Genomic DNA, 22,500 nt, shown 5'->3' with positions numbered 1-22,500 from the left:
ATTGAACTAATATAATGTTAGCATCTTGCCTTCCGAGCATGTCTTGCTTTTTTTAAATGTTTTTTTTTTAATGTTAAAAAGCATGATTTTCTTCATCTGTAGCACCTATAGTTACCATGGTAACCTTTCGCCTGCACTGGTCTCCGAGGATGCCTCCATTTTAAACTCCCAGACCCAAAGTACAAAGCATATATCTCCTGAGAACAGCACCAGAGTAAAATAATTTAAAAAAAGCATTGGAAAAGGCAAGAAGAGGTCTCCTCAAATCAGTGTGGCAGCTGCTATAAAATGATAAAGGTGTTTGCGTAACGCTCTGGAAGGTGTGTGCTGCGGCTCTGGGAATTTCTCTCTGTAGTAGAGAGCGGGGATGTGAAACTCCCATCTATTATACATGGTGATCTAGAACAGGCTGCAGGCAGCTGCCACACGCGCTTATTCTACACACACGCAATCACGCTGAAACACGCTCTGAGATGAATACATTCTGCTGCACTCATAGTCACGTACGCTGACTGTCTCATACAGCGGGGCGAACGCTCTCACAGACAGTGTCGGATTTAAAAAACCACAGCTCTTTGGCACTTACCCGGTGCCGCCCTCCTCCAGCTCGTGCCGTCCTGTTGGCATGGCGATGAGATGTCGCGTAACATCACGTGCGGCGCTTGACAGCCGCTCGTGCACATGTGCAGTCAGCACGTACAGGCCCGCGCGTGCGCATGAGCAGCTGGCAAGCGCCGATTGCGCGTCCGCCCCAAAACTCTGCCGCCCTAGGCCCGGTCTAATGGGAAATCCACTACTGGACAGCGACACACAATAAAACATTGACTAACATAGGGGGAGATTCACTAACGCCCGTTGCTGGGTAACCTGCCCAATCCGGCGTTACCTGCCGTTCAAGTCAACGGCACTCAACGCCGGATTGGTTGTGTCGCCCTGCAACGGACCCTAGTTCAGGCCATAGTTCCTTGCTGCCCCTTACCTGTGGAACTCCCTCACACTCAGTATACGCCAAGCACCTTCTCTCTCCAACTTTAAGTCAAAGTAAAAACACACATTTAAATGAAGCGTTTCAATAGCCTGGACTCGTGGCTTCTGTTCCACACCCACAGTCTCTCCTACCAACCATTGTGGCCGAGCTCTGCCATCTACTGCACTTATTCCCTCACCTGCTGTCTCTGTGTCTCCCAGCATCCCACTTAGATTGTAAGCTCTCTGGGGCAGGGATTTCTTTTTCTATTGTCTGATTGTGTTTGCTTCACTTCTTGTGTAATTATAATTCCCTGTGCTGTCTCTTTTGTAAAGCGCTGAGTACACAGTGGGCACAATAGAAATAAAGATATACGTACATATGTTCAACAAATGTGTCAGCTCTACAATGATAGAACTAAATGGATTAGAACTTTTTGCCAGAAAGTATCAATAGATGGGAACCTTTCTAATTAACAATCTTTCAGGGGAGCCTTCCACGGTGCCTCAAAAATAAGATGTTTGATCAATGTGTATCTTGGTTGTGCTTATGGATGTGAAACTAACAGCAGCCATCCAAACTGCTAGTTTTTTTTCCCCTTTAACATGTGCATCAATCCACACAATGATAAGTAATTCGCTAAGTTGCTGATTTGATCCATTCGCCTGTGATCGATCGGTGAAGATTTGGCTCAGGGGTTCACTAAATGGCTGTCAGTGCAGTAGAGGAGGACCAAAGATGCAAAGTTCTGTGGGGAAGATTATGTGACCAGGCAGTCACTAGATACAATTGGTGCACTGCTTGAGAGAGGGCAGGGCTCAAAAAGGGGTGTGCCAGAGCCTGTTTCAGAAGAGGAAGGGGATGTGACTTTGTAAATGGTTGCTATAGAAACAAAAAATGCTTGTTACATTATAATACATTAAAAATGTCATTGAGTAGTTTTAAAAAAAATGCTACAAGTATTTTCTCATAGTACAGAACTGATTAATTTAAAAAAAACAAAAAAACACATGTAGAATATTGCTTGGTCTGCTGCTTTAAGCTCTAAATGGGAAGACAATTAAGAAGCTTCAGACAACTCAAAGTTGTATGGAGAGATGTATGCTAGGTATTACCCGAAGAGACAGGAAAAAGAATGAATAGGTTTCAAAGCAAACACAAGTCTGTGACATTATCATGAGGGGGAAAAATTTAAATGGCCGTGTGCTGGACATATCACAAGAAGAAATGACCATTGTTGGATAGGGATGTATCTATGTCACCAGAGGCAACAGTAAAGTCTGACTGGATTCCAAGAGGTATCAAAAGAACAAAAGTAGATGGTAAGATGAAATCAGAACAATTCTTGGAGCAATGTGGAGAAGAGAGGCTTGCAACCACATTGGGGAAACCTTCTTCCAGCTATGGATCAGCAGTCCTGAAGATGATATATACAGTTGTGAATCTCACCCAACATTAAGGCACACTGATAGTAGACATACAGTAATACAGGCATACCCCACATTAACGTACGCAATGGGACCGAAGCACGTATGTAAAGCGAAAATGTACTTAAAGTGAAGCACTACCTTTTTTCCACTTATCGATGCATGTACTGTACTGCAATCGTCATATACGTGCATAACTGATGTAAATAAGGCATTTGTACCAGGCTCTATAGTCTCCCCGCTTGCGCACAGCTTCGGTACAGATAGGGAGCCGGTATTGCTGTTCAGGACGTGCTGACTGGCGCATGCGTGAGCTGCTGTTTGCCTATTGAGCAAGATGTACTTACTCGCGAGTGTACTTAAAGTGAGTGTACTTAAACCGGGGTATGCCTGTACCTTGACTAAGATATTCAGGGGCACACTGATAGACACATATTTGGATCCCGTCAGTGGTGTTTTTGTAGGGAATAAGAAGCTACAATCCTAAACAAAGAAAAATGAATTTACTGTATATCTACATTTCAATAAACAATTTAGCGTTAAATAAATGTGGTACAAAAATGCATTTATCCACTCATTCCCACTTTGTATTCCATACCAATTCCCAATAATTTCATAACTAGTAGAGGACTAGCACATGATGTTGTACCCCCACATAACACAACATGTCATATTCTACTGAAGAATCACTCTGTCCAGTAAAATATGAGAGGTAATAACAGACATGTATGTGTATACCGGCATTACCTCACTGGACATAGTGACCTGACCGGCTTTAGGGTCCTCTGGATTTCCCTTGAGCTGGGCTAGGCAGTTTCCTCCACCCTGATTGTCTGACGCTGGATAATGCAGCCAATCAGGAGGAGGTGTCAGGAGCCTGGGAGTATGGCCAAGGTGGAGGAAATAGTGGGGAGCGGAGAGAGTTGAGGGTGTGTGTGTTTTCTGGCGGAGGGGTGGGGGGGGGGGGGACGGTGGAGGAATGGGAGGGGAGAGGAAATAAGAGGGATGGGGGGGAGAGAACATGAGAGGGATGGGAGGAGAGAAAATGAGAGGGATGGGTGGGAGAGAAAATGAGGGGATGGTAGAGAGAATGAGGGGGTGGGAGAGGATGAAGGGGCGTAACAGAGGACGGGGTGAGGGTTGGGGTTGGGGGGTGAGAGTATGGCTGCAGGTATGTTATTTATAAATGATTTGACCGTTACGTAATTTTATCTAAATTTCACTACCAATTTGCACCATTTCCTATTCTATTTCGTAAAAGAAGGGCGCTCCGTCCCCAGAATTCTTTTATGAAATAGAATATTAAATGGTGCAAATTTGGAATGACATTTAGAAGAAAATGACATTACGGTTAGATCATTAATAAATAACATACCTGCCCACCGACTTTTCTCGAGCGCGTCGCACTGTCCACCATTGTGTCCAGTATGTTTGGAGAAGCCACCTGACAACCCTAATTTGTGCATATAATTTGGTGTGTGGGTTCGCAGTTAACCTCAGGGAAATAACATCCGTTCCTGATTTATTTAACGTTATTTATCCTTATTTTATGGAGCCTGCCAGGATGTTACAGTTATTTTTTAACCACTTGAGTGCCAGAAGTACCAGGAGCTCCTTGCAAAGCAATGCTTTATAGACAGTTCCGGATTTGGTGTATAATGCTTCCCACTACTGTATACTACATTTTCACAGTTCCTGCAATGGTTTTGCAAACGTTTGTAGTGGTGCATCTGATATTTTGATGTGCTGAATTGGTACCACATGTAAAACTGTACCTGTCTTCCAACACATTTTGTATACAGTGTGTATGTACAATGCAGTGATCACAGGCACTTGTCACAAGATATAATTTGTGGGACTATATATATTAAAGCGCCTTAGTTATATGTTGGGGAAGCTATCATCTGTATATGCTATTAATTACTGTATACGAGTCAGTCCCCGTCTTGTGGTACCCACACTCGGATGTCATTTCCAAGGGATGCCGTGAGACATGGATATATTTAGAGGGCTTGCATATTGAACAAACAGATTGCACGCACGTTGGAAACTTTTCCCATTAGGCAAACTGAAGGAGCGTCAGGAGCCCAGGAAAATGGTTTTGCCGACAAAGAAGAAACATGGGGTGCAGCAAAGCAGAGACATCTCACCGTGATATGTATTAATGCTATTTATTAGCAGAGTGGTCAGCATGGCATTGCATATGGTAATGAAGAGGCTAATTAAAATTTCCACTTGACAATGCCGCATACCCACTCCCACTCTCTGTCCTGTGTCTTTCTGCTGTTGTGTCGCTTGTTGTAATTATCCACTTCCTTTAGTATCATTTGTCGCCCCTCCGTCCCTTTCGAAGCATCATGAAAAAGATCCTTCATGAGACCGTGAGCCTGCCCGGATGGTTAGAGAATCCCCACAATAGTGCAGCGTGTATTCTGGGTAGCATCCTCTATGCAGTTTCTGGGTAGCATCCTCTATGCAGCTTCTGGGTGTGCTGTGAATAGATGTTTCAAGCTGTGCGCAGTGAGTGCACTTCACGGAACACATCAGTGCCCGGCAGGTCTCTTAAACAGTGAAGGGGTTAATTATTAATGCTCTTGGTTGGCTAGGCGGATGTTAAATCACATTAGCAATGAGTGGAGAAGGGAGGCAGAGGCAGTCTGCCGGGAGCACGACCTGTCTTATATTTACTGCTCTGCCTCATTTCGACCTGATTTAGGGCTGGTATTTATTTCTGAATTTATAGAGCGTGCAGAACACAGGGGAGGGGGTTGGTAACAAGATTGCCAATGGGGGAAAAATGCCCTGGATGGGTATTGGTGCTGGAACGCCTAAGCCTCCCTCCACTGTCAATGGCTGGCCCCTCGTGACCTACTGTAACCCCTACAGCTGTAAATCGATATGTTCTGTAGTGATTTGCGCCCTTAAGAATTGACAAGATTATTGGTTAATCCCTGTCTGACCGTCCGTATTAATAAAAACCCCTAGGCATGATTCGCACCCACTCCCCTGTTCCATGACTAGGCCTCCTTAGGCATAGTCTTTCTCTTTCTTCCCAGGCAAAGTTAATATCATTAATTTCCTGCTATCTTCCGGAAGTGTCTTGAGGGATCTATTAAATATGAATCAGTTCTGGGAGTAGGGATAACATCAGCCACAGTGTGTGCAATTACAGGAAGAACACACACACACAGTCACACACTCACACTCTACCCCCATTACATCTCTCCACACACCATTCTCACATACTTTCATACACTCGTATTGTCACATCTTCCAATACACACACATCATTCTCATGCACTGATATATTGCCATGTACTGTATGCACCATTCCCATACACTCACCATTCCCCTTCCCACAAACTCAGATTTCCACATATACATTATTATCTCTCATACTTTCAATGCACAGGCTTACAAGTTACAAACACAACTCATTATAAAATGCCCATTAAAGGTTAAGCTTAAAGTGCTCAATGTTTCTTGACGTCCCCAATGTTCAAAGTGACAGCTTATAGTTATTTCAACTTGAGACCTGTACAACTATTGGGTAGTAGATGGGGTTAGGACATAAGCTCACCAAGCAAATATACCAATTAGTTCAAGGTGCCCCCAATTTTTATAAACAAATTCCTGAAAGTACAGGTCTCCTCTAGGACAGAGGTACAAAGTATCGCTCTACTCACAAGTTACCAATGCAATTCTTCATTTATTGTAACAGCCAAGAACAGAGGAGAACCAACGTTTCAGGTACCTAATGAAAGGTCTATATGGGACCTGAAACATTGTTTCTCCTCTGTTCTTGGCTGTCACATTACATGAAGCATTGCATTATGAACGTGTGAGTAGAGTGCTACTTTGTATCTCTGTCCTAGAGGAGACCTGCACTTTGAGGAATTTGTTTGTCTGTGTTGTGTTGGCTGCACAAGCCGGATTCTCCTCGCCTGAAACCGTTTCCCCGCACTTTGGATCTGTACTCCCAATTTGTATAGTCCTCCACCCACTGCCTTTCCCTTTCAGATGTTTGCCAAGTGACATTTCACAGGTGTATGGTTGTAAATCTCTGCATTCTTGTAAATGCAGTCATTCCTTGTGCCTTGACCCTTTATTGACATTATAGTCTTACCTATATGAAGACAGAGGTTGGAGGATAGAGGGGGCCCTGTTTATAAATCAACTTAAATCGCCAAAAGCGAGCACCGTCTACTACTAGGACTGAACACCCCAACTCCTGAGGTCCTTCTGTTACTTGCCTCTTTTGTCTAAAATGCATGTCAAGCTGTTCATGGGGTTTATCTCTGTGTGTTGCAGACAAATGATGCTGTTGGGTTCATGTGGAACTGGCTTTATTTCATTCCTCTCATCATCGTTGGATCTTTCTTCATGTTGAATCTGGTTTTGGGTGTCCTCTCAGGGTTAGTATCAAGAGCCAAAAGAAAGCCTCTCTTTGTCTCACCCTTTGTGTGTCTCTCTATCTCTCTCGTCCAGTCCTGTCTTTCTGGCAGGACTTCTTTTACTTCTTGGTCTCTGCTGAAATGTGTCTGCACCCTCTCTTCCAACTGGATTGATACATTGACTCCCTTAAGTCCTTCCCATACACTCCCTTTTTATATTCCTTCCTCTTCTCTAATGTTTTCCTACATTCTCTCTCTTTCTGTTAACTGTCTTCATGCTCTTTCTCTTATTAGCATTCCTACCGCTGTCTTCTGTTTTTCTTCTTTTCTCTATTCCTCCCAATTCTCTTTCTCTTGCATCCTATCTCATCTTATTTTTTGTTTCCCCTGATTTATGCACCATAACTGTTTCCCACTCGGTCTCACTTCATCCACCAAACCCCCCTTGTGAGAAGTGAGGAAAGCTACCCTGTAGATATTCCCTGTCGTTAGAAGCCCCCTGCCACCAGGCCTTGTTTTCTCACATCCCTGAGACTGACCTATCACTGTGCCCATCAGGGGGTAAACAGCAAAGCACAGCTCACTCTTTCCCTGAGCTCCTGGGACTAAATTATTCATCAACTGAGAGATCAGAACATGAGTGAGTTCTGACAGAAGTCCAAGGGTTGTGATCCTCTTTTCTCTCTCTTTCTCTCTCTGTCTCTCTCTTTCTCTATCTGTCTCTCTCTTTCTCTCTCTCTCTCTCTCTCTCTCTCTCTCTCTCTCTCTCTCTCTCTCTCTCTCTCTCTCTCTCTCTCTCTCTCTCTCTTCTCTTTTTACTTAGCCAATTAAAAAATGCATTTTTTCCTAGAATTTGATGTTATTGATAATTTCTTCATGTAGTTAACTTTCCAATTCACTTACTGCTTTCAGTTTAAGAGAAATATTGACATAGAACAATTTTGTAAGCCCTGTGTATTATGGCCAATATTTAGAAATAGTTAAGGATAATGCAGCACAATTCACAGTGACTGGAATCACTGTTGCATATTTCATTAATTGGGGTCTGATTAAACAATAGACCTTTTACAAATATTCATGGTATCATCCACTATTGATACTTACCCTATTAAAGATATTTTCCAACTTCTGTGATTAACACACATCTTTCAGTTTTTGGAAACACTTATTTTTGCCGGCCCGGTGGGAGTTTTTTGTTCCAGTCCTTCTAAAAATGTATATCCCTGGTGAGCCTCGAACCAGCCGTTATCTCTGGGATTCTTCCCACAGGAACAAGCCTAAAGTCCCAGTCTTTCTAAAAATAGTTTGTAATCAAACACCGGAAATGGAAGTGCTCACATTTAATTCCACCTTTGTGCAGTTTACCGTGTTCTATGGAATCATTTCAAAGTGAAAGCCCCAAACAAACGCTTCTAACATCATATGGTTCAAACTTCTCCCAAGAAAACAGCCACCTTGAAGTCCTGAACATTTCGCTCCTCTCTTGCAGGGAGTTTGCCAAGGAGCGTGAGAGGGTAGAAAATCGGCGTGCGTTCCTCAAACTGAGGCGGCAACAGCAGATTGAACGTGAACTCAATGGGTATCTCGAGTGGATATTCAAAGCTGGTGAGAACCCATGATTTTCTGATGGTTGTCTTTTAGGTCACGTACTGGCAGTGTCTTTAAGTCATTTCCAGTAGCCACTCATCCATTGCTAGAGATCTCCCACACCCACCCCTTTCATCTTAACTCATTACGTTCTTAAGCCAATGACCTCTTGTGTTAAGTGAGAGATATCAGGGAGAAGAGAGAGCTGGGAGGTAAAAGAGAAAGAGGAGTGCAAGTTGTGTGTCAGCGCAGAAGAGAAAATGAATGAGCTTGGTCAGCAAATGGGAGAGATGAGATCTTTGGGTCAGTGTGTAATGAGGGGCTTTAAGTAGGAGAGAGTCGATGTGTGTCTCATTGAGGGAGCAGAGAGCTGGTGACATAAGTGGGAGAGAGCATTGCTCCGTGAGTAAGAATCCAGACAATACATTGTTATGGTTGGTTCTTGCTCTCATCCTGTGTCTTTGCCCCTCAGAGGAAGTGATGCTGGCAGAGGAGGATAAGAATGCTGAAGAAAAGTCCCCATTAGATGGTGAGTTACGATATCAAGTGCATAAAAGGAATGGAGTCATCTTATGTTGTGGTTGACAGTGTGGTGGAGAAAGGAGCCATCAGTATATAAGGCCACCTAATTGACCAAGATGTGTCTTACAAAATCCGCTATGCTATTGCAGTTTTACTCCTTAAATAATCCTTGGCCATTACCTTCGAATGCGTCTGACATATCAATGCTTTGCAAGATGTCATGGTCCCATGAAAACCTAGGGGCTGTGAGTCATGAAACTGCAGTACTTCATGAAGCTTAATTACCAATTTATTACTATTTCCCTATAAAATTAATAGGACATGTGATGGCTGAATAAGTTTATATGAATTACCAAATGGTTTATTAAAGGCACAAATAGCCCCATGTAATGAATATTAAGGATGTTGATGACTTAAATCATGTTTATCGCATGTGCTTCCAAATACATATTTTCACGCCGTTGCAAATCGAGAATGGAAATTCCCTGCTACGTAGAAAGCACTTAGCAGACCAGCACTTGCAGGCTGAAATATAGCTGGCAACCGAGGTGAACAAATGACTCCAGGTTGGGAGTGCAGGTCATTCTGGAGTTTGTAACCTTGTGTTTACTATTGAGAGGAGGGAATTAAAAAAATTCAGAAGGAAATGTAAAGAGACAAATTAGTGGCTCATCCTGAGCTATGTAAGCCATCATACTATACATACAAATGGGGAGTCTGGCAGGGAAGTGAGTTTTATATATATAGTGATTTGACATTTACATTCCTTTATTGTTTACTAAGCAGTGCTACTGCATAAGACACCATCTGGCACCGCTTAGTAAAAATGGCTCCTTACCGCCGATTCAAGTGAATAAGCTGTAAAGTGTCTTTCGGCACAGGAATGTGTCATGCCATAGCAACGCTTCGTGTATAAATATGGTCCTTATTCTCCCACCTAGTGCTGAAGAGAGCGACCATTAAGAAAAGCAAGAATGACCTTATTCATGCTGAGGAGGGGGACGACCACTTCACTGATATCTGCTCTGTGGGTGAGTTGAGCCTCCAGATTCTTTAGGTTTCATTTTACCTCTTTACCCCTCCATCAATAAAGTGGTTAACCACTATTGGAGTCAAAGACATGAGTGATATCATATCCCAGGTTTAGAAATGTTCTAGAAGCAGTGGTGCTCAAACGTGGACCTCAAGGACTTCGGCACTGGTGGTTCAATCAGTGGCTCAGTCATTTTGATTGGGCCACCTTTTGCCAAAGAAGGGCTATCCTTACAACCTGTCCTGTTGGTAACCCTTGAGGACTGAGTTTGAGCACAAACATGTGCAACACTTTAGAAACTAGAAGCAGACACAGCCCCAAGAGCGAACCGATATTTACAACAAGCTCGCATTGAAAGAATGAGGCTTAAGCAGCGGTTCATTCATTGGCAGGAGTAAAACCTACTGAATGTGAGCTCACAATAGTTCATAAGGATTCTCCCGGTGGGAATGAAGCTCTTTGTGAGAATGTAGGCAGCAGTACAGCCTGTGTATCAGACATCTCATGCAGATTTCCAGCCCTTTAGCTGTACAGTGGTTAGAGGATGCTGGCTCACGACATCAGAACAGCTTCTAGTCATATTGACACAGAAACGGGTCCATTACGGATGGATTACTATACAGTAGCTTGTGTTAGGCACTTTGCTCTCGCTCACCAATCAATGGGTTATTGATCTGTTCGTTCATGGAGTGGGGGGGGAGGGAAGACAAGTGAAGGAACGTCTCATAATGTAGATATGAAATGTAAGCATTAACCCTTGTATATCCAAGTCAGAAGATGGGCTGATTTCTTCCACAATTTCTTGTTCCCCCCTATTATCTTGTGTAATCTTTTACTGATGACTGCTATAAATTATGGCAACTTAAAATAAAACACATCTCCTTACAGCCAGTGGAAAATTACTTATTCAGGACTTACCAATGAGGAATTCCTAATACAAGAATATCCCCTGATTACAGATCCCACCTGCTGGGACAATCCCTGTAATCAGAACAGCTCTAATAAGAACACCTACCGAATTTACCATCTCCTTTCTATGGGAGCAGCTCCTGCATTAAAGGGACATCTAGGACCCATAAGGGAACCCTGTGTAATATATTTTACACATGCTGATGTGTCCTTCAGCTACAAAGAATCCCTCTGATCCGATCATCCACCAATTATGAACATCTGATATCCCTGGCGTGTTCCTTAACCCCTTCACAGCAGAGCATTGCGTTACTGGCCCCTGTGGTGTGGAAGGGGTTAATAATTCCTGCTAAAAAATCGAAATATCATAGTCTGCTATAATTATCCCAACAATCCAATTTCTATACTGACCATTGTGCGAACCCTCTGATAAGAACACACTATAATCAGTGCCGTCTTAACTCACGGGCACGCTGGGCAGCTGCCCGGGGGCCCCACGAGCATAGGGGCCCCACCCTAATCTATGCACAGACCAGAATTTAACACTAATTTTCCGATCACCCGCCTCAACATTCAAATCTCCCGCTAACTCGGTAGAAGGGGAAAAATTACAACTTGTAGCGGAGAGTTGGCGTGTCTGCATTCGCGAGAGAGAAATGTTGCCGTTTTTATTGCTTGCAATGTTATGGAAGCAGAATATTGTAACGGATTCGCGGGAGGCAATTAACGGCTGGGGACAACAATTGCTGACAGTGTGGCATTTCCATTATCGGAAGCAGGGGTTGTGTAGGCAGGGCGCAGTGCCCTGCTTTGCCCGGGGGCCTATAATGCTGTTAAGACGGCCATGACTATAATGCCAACATTCCAACTTCCATGGAACAATAAACGATGACAAGACCTTTCTAACAAGAAAACCATGCAACTCCTCACATGATGGGAATGCCTATTCTAAGAACATGCTCCAATTAGAACCCAGTCACTCCCTGATATGTTCTTTCATACTGTATAAGAAAAATACCTTTTATAAATGCATATACTCTATGTACATCTCACCTTTGAGCGCTATCAGAAGAGAAGAATCCCAGTAAGAGTAATCTCCTTCAAATAAGAATATTTTTAAACAACGTGAAGGCACCATCATATGAAGAACACAACCCTCCCCTTTACATTCTTGTCATTGTAGCCTTATTGTGTGTGTGTAGTGTGACAAACGGCTTACTCCGGGGCTCCGTCGTTTGTCCGGGACTGTTTAGAACACGGTCTTTTAGGGTAGGTTAAATGATGAGGCGTCACGTACTGTTCCTTTAAACAGGCTATGCCTGGTTTATTCAGTCCCAGGCACTGAGACTGCCACAGTGCATACATCAGAAAACAGATCAAAACAAAAGCTGCTCACCTGAGCGATAACTTAACTTAGATATCCCTGACTCAGGGTTGGAAGTGGCTTTTCCACTTCCAACATCAAAACACGGTACTTTTGCAGTCTTACACAAATGAACAGAAAGATTGAACCTGTTTGGGGAAGAGGCTTCTCCCCTCTGTAGTTCAGCAGCCTTCCAGCCTCCTGGCTCTTGTGGGGAGACCAGAGCAAACAGGAAATCAGTCTTTCATACCTGATTCCTAATTAGCATGACAGGTGACAGAAATCAGGCAGCAGACAAACTCTGGTCTGGATCTCTCATCCCTCAGTTCCAGCGCTTGCCAAACTGTGGGATGGAGTGTATGTATTATAAGGCTGCACTCCCAGGCCAAACAGGATAGAAACTGTCTAGTATCCTGGGAGCCCTATATACGGAATTTATTACCATCCCCTGGTTTCTGTCACATATCCTCCCCCCCAGCTCAGACCTCGAGGGATGAGCGACCATGGATATTAGGGAGTGCATCCTTGACAACCCGTCAGCATTGCCATGTTTGTGCCCTGACCTGTGTTCCACAGAAAATTTAAAGGGTTGTAGGCTTAGGAACCACCTGGTCACTCTAGCATTCTTTTCCCTGTTTTGACACATCCAGGTAAGGGGTGCATGATCTGTGACCAACCGGAATTTTCTCCCCAACAGGTAGTATTTGAGCGTCTCTACAGCCCACTTTATTGCGAGACACTCTTTCTCTACTATGGAGTAATTTTTCTCCTGGGGATTTAGTTTCCTACTTAAATAAAGGATGGGGTGCTCCTCACCTTGAGACTCCTGGGAGAGTACCGCCCCCAGCCCTACCTCAGATGCGTCGGTTTGGACTACGAACTCTTTGGAGAAGTCAGGTGTGACCAACACTGGTTGGGCACAGAGAGCTTCTTTCAGGCTTCTAAAGGCCTGTTCGGTTTCGGGGGACCACTTTACCATTAGCGGTCCTCTTGCTTTTGTGAGGTCAGTTAGTGGGGTTGCCTTAGTTGCAAAATTGGGAATAAACCTTCTATAGTACCCAATTAACCCCAAAAAGGTCCTTACTTGTTTTTTTGTAACTGGCCTTGGCCAATTTTGTATCGCCTCCACTTTGAGTGTTTGGGGTTTGAGTAAACCTCTGCCAATAGAATATCCCAGATACTTGGCCTCCTCCAGACCAATAGTGCATTTAGCGGGGTTAGCAGTTAGTCCAGCAGACCGGACTGCGTCAAGCACAGCTTGGACCTTTGGAAGGTGGGATTGCCAATCTTCACTATGGATTACCACATCATCCAGGTAGGCGGCAGCATACCGAGCATGTGGTTTTAAAATTTTATCCATCATTCTTTGGAATGTGGCGGGAGCTCCATGTAAGCCAAAAGGCAACACCTTATACTGAAAGAGGCCGTCTGGGGTTGAGAAGGCTGTCTTTTCTTTTGCCCTTTCTGTGAGGGGAACCTGCCAGTACCCTTTTGTTAGGTCTAGGGTTGTGAGATATCGGGCTTTGCCCAGTCTCTCTACAAGTTCATCTACCCTGGGCATAGGATAAGTATCAAATTTTGACACCGCGTTTAGTTTCCGGTAGTCATTACAAAACCTTGTTGTACCATCTGGCTTTGGGACTAAGACTATAGGGCTGTTCCACCCACTTTGGGATTCCTCAATTACACCTAGTTTTAGCATTTTTTTAACCTCTAAACTTATAGCCTTTCTTTTGGCCTCTGGGATTCGGTACGGTTTAAGGTTAACTCGGACCCCCGGTTCAGAGACTAGGTCATGTTCAATTACGCTAGTTCTACCTGGCCGTATAGAGAAGATTTCTTTGTTTCTTTTCACTAAATTCTGAACCTCTCGTTTCTGATGAACAGACAGGGTTTCAGCTATGCTAACCTCTGGGTCAGTTTCTTGATTCTCTGACGGACCTGGGGGTACTAGGGTTAACAAGACTTCTCTATCTTTCCAGGGCTTGAGTAGGTTTATATGGTAAATTTGCTCAGGTTTCCTCCTACCTGGCTGTCTTACCTTATAATTTACTTCTCCCACTCTTTCCAAGACCTCATATGGCCCATGCCATTTAGCAAGGAATTTACTCTCCACGGTGGGAACCAGAACTAGTACCCTATCACCTGGAGAAAAAATTCTGACCCTAGCACCCTTATTATATGTATTCCTCTGTGCTTCTTGAGCTTTCTCCATGTGTTCCCTCACTATGGGTAGGACTGCAGCAATGCGGTCCTGCATCTGGGCAACATGCTCTATTACACTTCTGTAAGGGGTAACCTCGTGTTCCCAAGTCTCTTTGGCTATATCCAGTAAGCCCCTTGGGTGTCGGCCATACAATAGTTCAAACGGGGAGAAGCCAGTGGATGATTGGGGAACTTCCCTAATGGCAAATAACAGGTACGGTAACAAACAATCCCAGTTTTTCCCATCTTTATCAACCGCCCGCCGTAACATGCTCTTTAAGGTTTTATTGAACCTTTCCACTAAACCATCTGTTTGTGGGTGATAGACTGAGGTTCTGAGATGCTTGATTTTTAGGAGTTTACATAGCTCTTTCGTTACTTGGGACATAAATGGTGTTCCCTGGTCAGATAGAATCTCTTTAGGAATCCCGACCCGGGAAAACAGAACTACTAACTCTTTTGCTATGTTTTTAGCTGAGGTGCTACGTAGGGGAACTGCCTCCGGATATCGGGTGGCATAATCTAATATTACCAATATATGCTGATGTCCCCTAGCAGACTTTATTAGGGGTCCTACTAGATCCATAGCAATCCGGTCAAATGGTACCTCTATTATGGGAAGGGGTACCAATGGGCTGCGGTACGCCTTGAACGGGGCGGTGATCTGACATTCTGGGCACGAGGAACAATAATTCGTAATTTCTGCCAGAACCCCAGGCCAATAGAAGCTTCGAAGAACCTTTTCTTTTGTCTTTTCCACCCCTAGGTGTCCCCCCAATGGATGACTATGTGCGAGGTGTAATACTACGTTACGGAATGTCCGTGGTACCAACAATTGTTTAGTTGTAACTGATTTCCTTTTATCAACCCGATATACTAGGTCGTTCTCTACCTCGAAGTAGGGGTAAGCAAGTGACCTATCTGGTTGGCCAGGAGTACTATTCTGGTCCCGTATATTTCCCCTTGCTACCGCTAATGTGGGGTCCTCCCACTGGGCCTTCTTAAAACTCCCAGGACTGACCTCTATGTCAGCGAGGGTCTTATCCGGTTCTGGGGTGGTAAGTGTCTGCTCAACATCTTGATTTGGGGTATTCCCTACCAAAGTAGTGATGGGGAAGGGAATTTTACAGCACTCCTCCTTTTCCCCCTTCTTATTTGGGCCCTCGTCAACCTCCATTTCTGAAAAAGGGAAAGGATTTGTTTCTTCTAATACTTCATTATGGTCCGCTATTGAACTCTGGGTGCTATTCTGAGCGGGGGACCACATTTTTAGAAAATGGGGAAAGTCGGTCCCTATTAACACATCATGTGCCAGTTTGGGTACAATACCCACCTTGAAATCTAAAGAACCAAACTCTGTTTCAAAAAAAACATCAACAGTGGAATATTCATGATTATCCCCATGTATACAACAAATTGCCACTCTTTGTGAACTGTTTCCCTGTTTCTTCTTAATGGGCAAGAGGTATTCGGACACTAGTGTGACCATGCTCCCAGAGTCAAGAAGTGCCCGAACCCTCTTACCATTAACCTTTACAAATGCCCACAGATGGTTATTCAAGGGGTCCTCTGGGCTAGGGCCCATACATTGGGACAACAGCGAATAAGGTTCCACGCTGTTGCATTGCATGGGCTCATCATTTAGTGGGCAGATTTTTGCTGTGTGGCCCCTCTCATGACAATTTACACATTTAGGTACATAGTCTGTGTCCCACTTAGAGCCTTTTCCCGGCTCCCCATGTTGGCTATTGCCCTTAGTGTGCGAACCACTGTTGCTGGTGCTGCGTGAAGGTGGTCGCCGCTCTTCAGCGCCCCTTAACCCCGGTACCCTTTTACCGTCTCTGGAAGAGTCCTGGAACCTCGGGTAGTGGGGTTGCTCCACGACTGTGGGTTGCGGGTGCTCTTCTGCTGCATTGTACCTTTCTACGAGGGCCACAAGCTCATCCGCATTGTGGGGGTCACTCCGACTGACCCAACGGCGTAAGGCAGAGGGAAGTTTCCTCAAGAACTGGTCCATGACCAACCGTTCCACGATGTGGCTGGCTGAGTTGATCTCGGGTTGTAGCCACTTCCGGGCGAGGTGGATGAGGTCATACATCTGGCTTCGGGTGGCTTTATCCATCGTGAAGGACCATGCGTGAAACCTTTGGGCGCGAACAGCCGTGGTTACGCCGAGGCGGGCGAGGATCTCGAACTTCAATTTTGCATAGACGTTAGCTTCGGCTGGCTCTAGATCAAAGTAAGCCTTCTGGGGTTCGCCGCTTAGGAAGGGTGCGATTAGACCAGCCCACTCAGCTTCTGGCCATCCCTCTCTCTGTGCCGTGCGTTCAAACGTGAGAAGATAGGCTTCCACATCATCCGAGGGTCCCATCTTCTGAAGGTAGTGGCTTGCCCTGGTCATTTTCGGTACTGGGGCTGCCGCTGCCAGTGGAAGGTTACTGATAGTCCCCCTCAGGATCTCGAGTTCCTGCTGTAAGCCCTGAGCGAACCGCTGTTGCTCCTCTCTCAGCAAGCGGTTTGTCTCTTGCTGGTTTGCATTCGCGTTTTGCAGGGCTTCATTCGTCTGTTGCTGGTTTGCATTCGCCTGTTGCTGGTTGGCATTCGCCTGTTGCTGGTTGGCATTCGCCTGTTGCTGGTTGGCATTAATCTCTTGCTGGGCTATTAGCAGCTGTTGATGGGCTGCATTCGTCTGCTGCTGGTTTGCATTAGTTTCTTGCTGGGCTATTAACAGCTGTTGCTGGGTTTCATTCGCGTCTTTCTGGGCAGCGACATTGCGTACCAGCGCACCCACCACGTCTTCCATCTTGTTTGCAGAGGATGAAAAAAACTTTTTTTTTTTTTTTTTTTTTTTCAAAGTTCTTCAACCCGCAGACCCCCTAGTGCTCTGCCCGCATTCTCCACCATATGTGACAAACGGCTTACTCCGGGGCTCCATCGTTTGTCCGGGACTGTTTAGAACACGGTCTTTTAGGGTAGGTTAAATGATGAGGCGTGCCGTACTGTTCCTTTAAACAGGCTATGCCTGGTTTATTCAGTCCCAGGCACTGAGACTGCCACAGTGCATACATCAGAAAACAGATCAAAACAAAAGCTGCTCACCTGAGCGATAACTTAACTTAGATATCCCTGACTCAGGGTTGGAAGTGGCTTTTCCACTTCCAACATCAAAACACGGTACTTTTGCAGTCTTACACAAATGAACAGAAAGATTGAACCTGTTTGGGGAAGAGGCTTCTCCCCTCTGTAGTTCAGCAGCCTTCCAGCCTCCTGGCTCTTGTGGGGAGACCAGAGCAAACAGGAAATCAGTCTTTCATACCTGATTCCTAATTAGCATGACAGGTGACAGAAATCAGGCAGCAGACAAACTCTGGTCTGGATCTCTCATCCCTCAGTTCCAGCGCTTGCCAAACTGTGGGATGGAGTGTATGTATTATAAGGCTGCACTCCCAGGCCAAACAGGATAGAAACTGTCTAGTATCCTGGGAGCCCTATATACGGAATTTATTACCATCCCCTGGTTTCTGTCACAGTAGGTTTCTGCTTCAGTGACCATTCTATAAATAATGAACTGTGGACAAGCAATGTATAATTAAGGCTGGAAATGTCTCTTCGAGTCCTAAGGACATCTCAGAACACCTTCAATTGCTCTGTGGTTAACAATGTTACCAAAAATCATCCAAGCCAATTACAAGCTGATTGTGTATTATATACCTACAGCTAATGTTATAAGAAATGACATTTCCATTATGAGAACATCTTTCCAGAAGAAAACCAATCCTATTACTGAATTCATATTCTCCTAACGAGAGATTGGGGCAGTGAGAAGATAGTTTCGTAAGAAAAATAATATTAACTAAAGCAGTGTCACCTATTTGGCCACCCCTTTAACAAATGGCAAAGTATATATCACGCTCATCTATGGCAGTCTTCTAAAACAAAAGAAGATGTTCAACTTTAGTGGTCAACGAAAAACTGGATCGTGCCCCAAAGTCGTGCCCTTTTACACCTTTTTGCCCCCTTATCAACTGAATGAGTTAATATACAGCACTTTGGGGTCTAGTATTCATTATTATAAGGCTCACAGCTATATCTACTAAGTGGTGCTAAGTTACAAAGCACATTACAGTCCATTAATGAGAATGGACAGTAAGGTGGCACCACTGGGCACTAGTCCCGAGGTGTTTGGCAGCGATGTCCTCATGGTGTAGCTGAATGGTATATAATACTTGAAATGACCATGCTAATTATTATTATTGTCTATTTATAAAGCTCCAACATATTCCACAACGCCATACAATGGGGGTAACAGGGGGATATAAATGGCATTAAACATAATGTCAAACCAAATAAGCACAAACACACAAAAAGTCACGAGGACCCTGCTCGTGAGAGTTTAATCTCTAGACTGGAAGTATCTCTATCTAAGAGCTGTGTTAGGAATAGAACTATAATGAGAGTTTGGGTCCCCTGGGACCTCTGCTCCCTCCCTGCAGGTTCCCCTTTTGCCCGCTCAAGCCTGAAAAGTGGGAAGAACGAGAGCTCGTCCTACCTTCGCCGCAAGGAAAAGATGTTCCGGTTCTTCATCCGACGCATGGTGAAGGCTCAGAGTTTCTATTGGTTCGTGCTCTGTGTAGTCGCACTAAACACACTCTGTGTCGCCATCGTACACTATGACCAGCCACAGTGGCTCACGGATGCCCTATGTAAGTATCTGCCGATCCCCAACACAACGGGGATTATTCATTGCACTGCGATAATGCCAATCTGAACACTGTTGCATGGAAACGCCCATTGTCTTCCATTGGAGTTGTTGTGCAATAGTGCTCTGATCGGCACTATTGCAGTTTAATGAATAACCCCAAATGCTTCAAATATCCAGAAAACACATTCAAACCTCAGACCCAGCTTGTAGTGGATATGGCCACTTAATAAGGTTTGTTATGCTTTCTACAGTGATGATTAACTTTCATTCTTCAACAATATAATTCTCCAGATACAGTATCTGCTGTTAACTTGCTTTGCTCACTTTTAACGTGGGTACTGTTTGCTCTCATAGATATAATTGAAATTAGGGCATTCTTTGTGTAAAAGCGCAGTTTTAGACATACTAATTCATATAACTTACATCTTCAAAAAAACGTAAAGGTCTTTCCACTAGTGCCATCTCTATTTTTCCAGCTGACGCCTATTAAAGTCACTATTACTCCCTTCACTTCCATACAACTAATGGCCATAGGTACCGCTTTGGACATCTCTGCTTTTTTATAATGACCAGGTACTGTAGAAAAACCATTGTCTCTGTTTGACTCCCACAACACTCCTTAGACAAAAGTCTCTTCATTATACAAGCATCCCCTGCCACAAGGTTTCCATTCATATTTGCAGCTGTTAATCATATATTGATGGAGTGTACTTATTTTTTTGTGGTGCTGTAAAACAAAATATATCAAAGTACTGATTGTGTCATCAAAACTATATAGGGTTAATGTATTAATAATAGGGACAAATTTACTAAACTATGCTACAGAATAAAATACCTTCCAGTGCGGCTAAGTAAATACGACTCTTTACAGCCCATTCAAGTGAATGGTTCACCAGGTGTCTTCCAGCACAGAATGTGTCTAATGGATTAACACCACATCGTAAATATGGCCCTTTATATTGAGTTATTGGACAAGACTTATCGCAGTGCTCCACGGTCATCTAGCTGTAAGGGTCTGGGATGGTTTAATGCCATGTATAAGTTTGCTATTCCCTTTCTCTGGGTTAACATAATACTCATATTACTACACATCTGGCTGACGGAGACCAATCTCAAGTGAGTGAGTCTGTTTTCCATCAAAAAGACTGTTACTACAGGAGTGGTTATAGGCATCATGTTACCATTCAGTCATTACATTTAGCCAATTGGAAGCAATCAAACAGCCTATGACCTCATCTCCATATATAACCTTATCCTGTTATACTACACTGTCCAACGCTATGACTGCTCGGTGCTGGCAGACAGGGCTTATCAGAGGCTACGTGTGCTGCTGCTACGTGTAATGTACCCGTTTTGTAGCATAGGGACGGGAATGAACATTCAGATAGGACCGATTTTCTTATTGCATCCTCCGCAGATTTTGCAGAGTTTGTTTTCCTGGGACTTTTCCTGACGGAAATGTCTATGAAGATGTACGGCCTTGGACCTCGGCATTACTTCCACTCATCCTTCAACTGCTTCGATTTTGGGGTGAGTTTTAGAGAGGTCCTAGACTGGAATGGAAATATAAACATTCAAGGGTTGTGTTGGACCTATGCACAATGCAGGTTGAAATCATTCGTATTGCTCCTTAGAGTTGTATTAGGCGTATTCCACTAGTAAAAACATACCCTCTGTTCAGTGTACTGAGAAGCTGGCTAACATATTGTTGAAGATGCATTAAGTCCCTTTTACTTGAATTAAACTTCATGCATTGTTCCCCAGCTCACAATATTGCATAGACATTTTGCAGGCTTGTGAGGTCTTGAAAACTCATATACAAACTATTTCCAAGATTTAAAGCGCTCAATGTTGGACATAGCACCAAGAAACCGCACCAGGGTGACGTAAAGGTACAACTCTAAAACAAAAAGATTGTTTTTCCTTACTTTTTGAAAGGGTAGTCCCTCAGAAAATTCCCGCTGCCTGGAATTGAGCAACATGGGTGTAGAGAATCAGATGTCTGCCCTCACATGGGAGGGAGAAAGAGGCATGCAAGTTGTTCTGCGTTAGAAAATAGCCAGTACAGTATGAAGTATCTCTGAAATAGTTCCGGTTCTTAAAAGTATAAGAGTTTTTACATGGGTAGATTTTTGGGGATCACATTTCGTGTAGTACCTGACCACTCGTTCATATGATGTGTCTAGAAAATGTTGGTTGAGATTACACCTATAAAGTTAAATAATGTAACTTGTTGCTGTCAGATGTACTGATCCTATGAGCCATGCTTTCCCTTCAATGCTGTCCAGTCTGATATTATGTGATACCTTTGCTTTCTGTTACAGGTGATTGTGGGCAGTATTTTTGAGGTGATATGGGCAGCGGTGAAACCAGGTACTTCTTTTGGGATCAGTGTCCTCCGAGCTCTACGTCTGCTCCGGATATTTAAGGTCACAAAGTAAGTTCACTACTCAATTCTTTGATCATTTTATGGCCTCCTTTAAATTGTATGTGCGGGACAGACTCCATGGGTTCTATATGTTGCTTCTGTTGTACAGCCTAAGAAGCAGCAGGGTTAAGGTTTCAGCACAGTGTTTCTGATTGTAAGAGCAGAATGACCATGGGGAGGTCCCTGTAAAGCTCATTGTGGTTCTGCTGTCCATGTAGGTACTGGAATTCCCTGAGAAATCTGGTGGTGTCACTGCTGAACTCCATGAAGTCAATTGTCAGCCTGCTTTTTCTCCTCTTTCTCTTCATCGTAGTATTTGCTCTGCTTGGGATGCAGCTATTCGGAGGACAGTAAGTAGGTCTTTTTTTTAGTGTTTACATTTGGAAGGGAAGAGCATCTGCTCCCAGTGGTCTAAGCCGAGCAGGATAATCTGAGCAGTCTTCCTTGTACCTCGTATACCAGGGGTGGCCAACACCAATCCTCAATGGCCACCAACAGGTCAGGTTTTAAGGATGTCCCTGTTCAGCAAAAGTGGCTCAGCCATTGACTGAGCCACTGATTGAGCCACCTGTGCTGACGCAGGAATATCCCCAATACCTGGTCGGTTGGTGGCCCTTGAGAACTAGAGTTGGCCGTCCCTCTCATACTCTGTCACTGTCTTTTCCCATGTTCCCTAACACTTTTATACTGAAGATGATCTCATAATGCACTGATCTTATATTAGCTAGAGAGTTAATTTCTATCTTATCACTTAATAATTATCTACTTTTTGACCCTTCTCCACCATCTCCAATCCTCACATTTCTCTATCTGTTTATTTCCTCTTCCTGGTTTTCTTTTCATGCCAAGTTTCTTTTCTCTCTCTCTCCCTTTCTCTCTCTCTCTCTCTCTCTCTCTCTCTCTCTCTCTCTCTCTCTCTCTCTCTCTCTCTCTCTCTCTCTCTCTCTCTCGCTCTCTCTCTCT

The 22,500-nt window shown here is 44.1% G+C and overlaps 1 protein-coding gene across 1 annotated transcript in view; it reads left to right on the top strand.

Annotated features, from left to right (window-relative positions):
* Nucleotides 1–22,500, top strand: part of CACNA1B (calcium voltage-gated channel subunit alpha1 B) — a 196,777-nt gene that overhangs the window by 85,063 nt on the left and 89,214 nt on the right. The window contains exons 7-15 of the mRNA XM_075579527.1: nt 6,706–6,809; nt 8,278–8,393; nt 8,848–8,904; nt 9,839–9,928; nt 18,901–19,110; nt 20,527–20,639; nt 21,434–21,546; nt 21,756–21,887; nt 22,036–22,057. Coding sequence (XP_075435642.1) covers nt 6,706–6,809; nt 8,278–8,393; nt 8,848–8,904; nt 9,839–9,928; nt 18,901–19,110; nt 20,527–20,639; nt 21,434–21,546; nt 21,756–21,887; nt 22,036–22,057 — 957 coding nt within the window. The remainder of the gene's footprint in view (nt 1–6,705; nt 6,810–8,277; nt 8,394–8,847; nt 8,905–9,838; nt 9,929–18,900; nt 19,111–20,526; nt 20,640–21,433; nt 21,547–21,755; nt 21,888–22,035; nt 22,058–22,500) is intronic.

Source organism: Ascaphus truei, chromosome 21 (genome assembly GCF_040206685.1).
Source record: "Ascaphus truei isolate aAscTru1 chromosome 21, aAscTru1.hap1, whole genome shotgun sequence".
Classification (NCBI taxonomy): Eukaryota; Metazoa; Chordata; class Amphibia; order Anura; family Ascaphidae; genus Ascaphus; species Ascaphus truei.
This window is presented reverse-complemented; position numbering and strand designations above follow the sequence as displayed.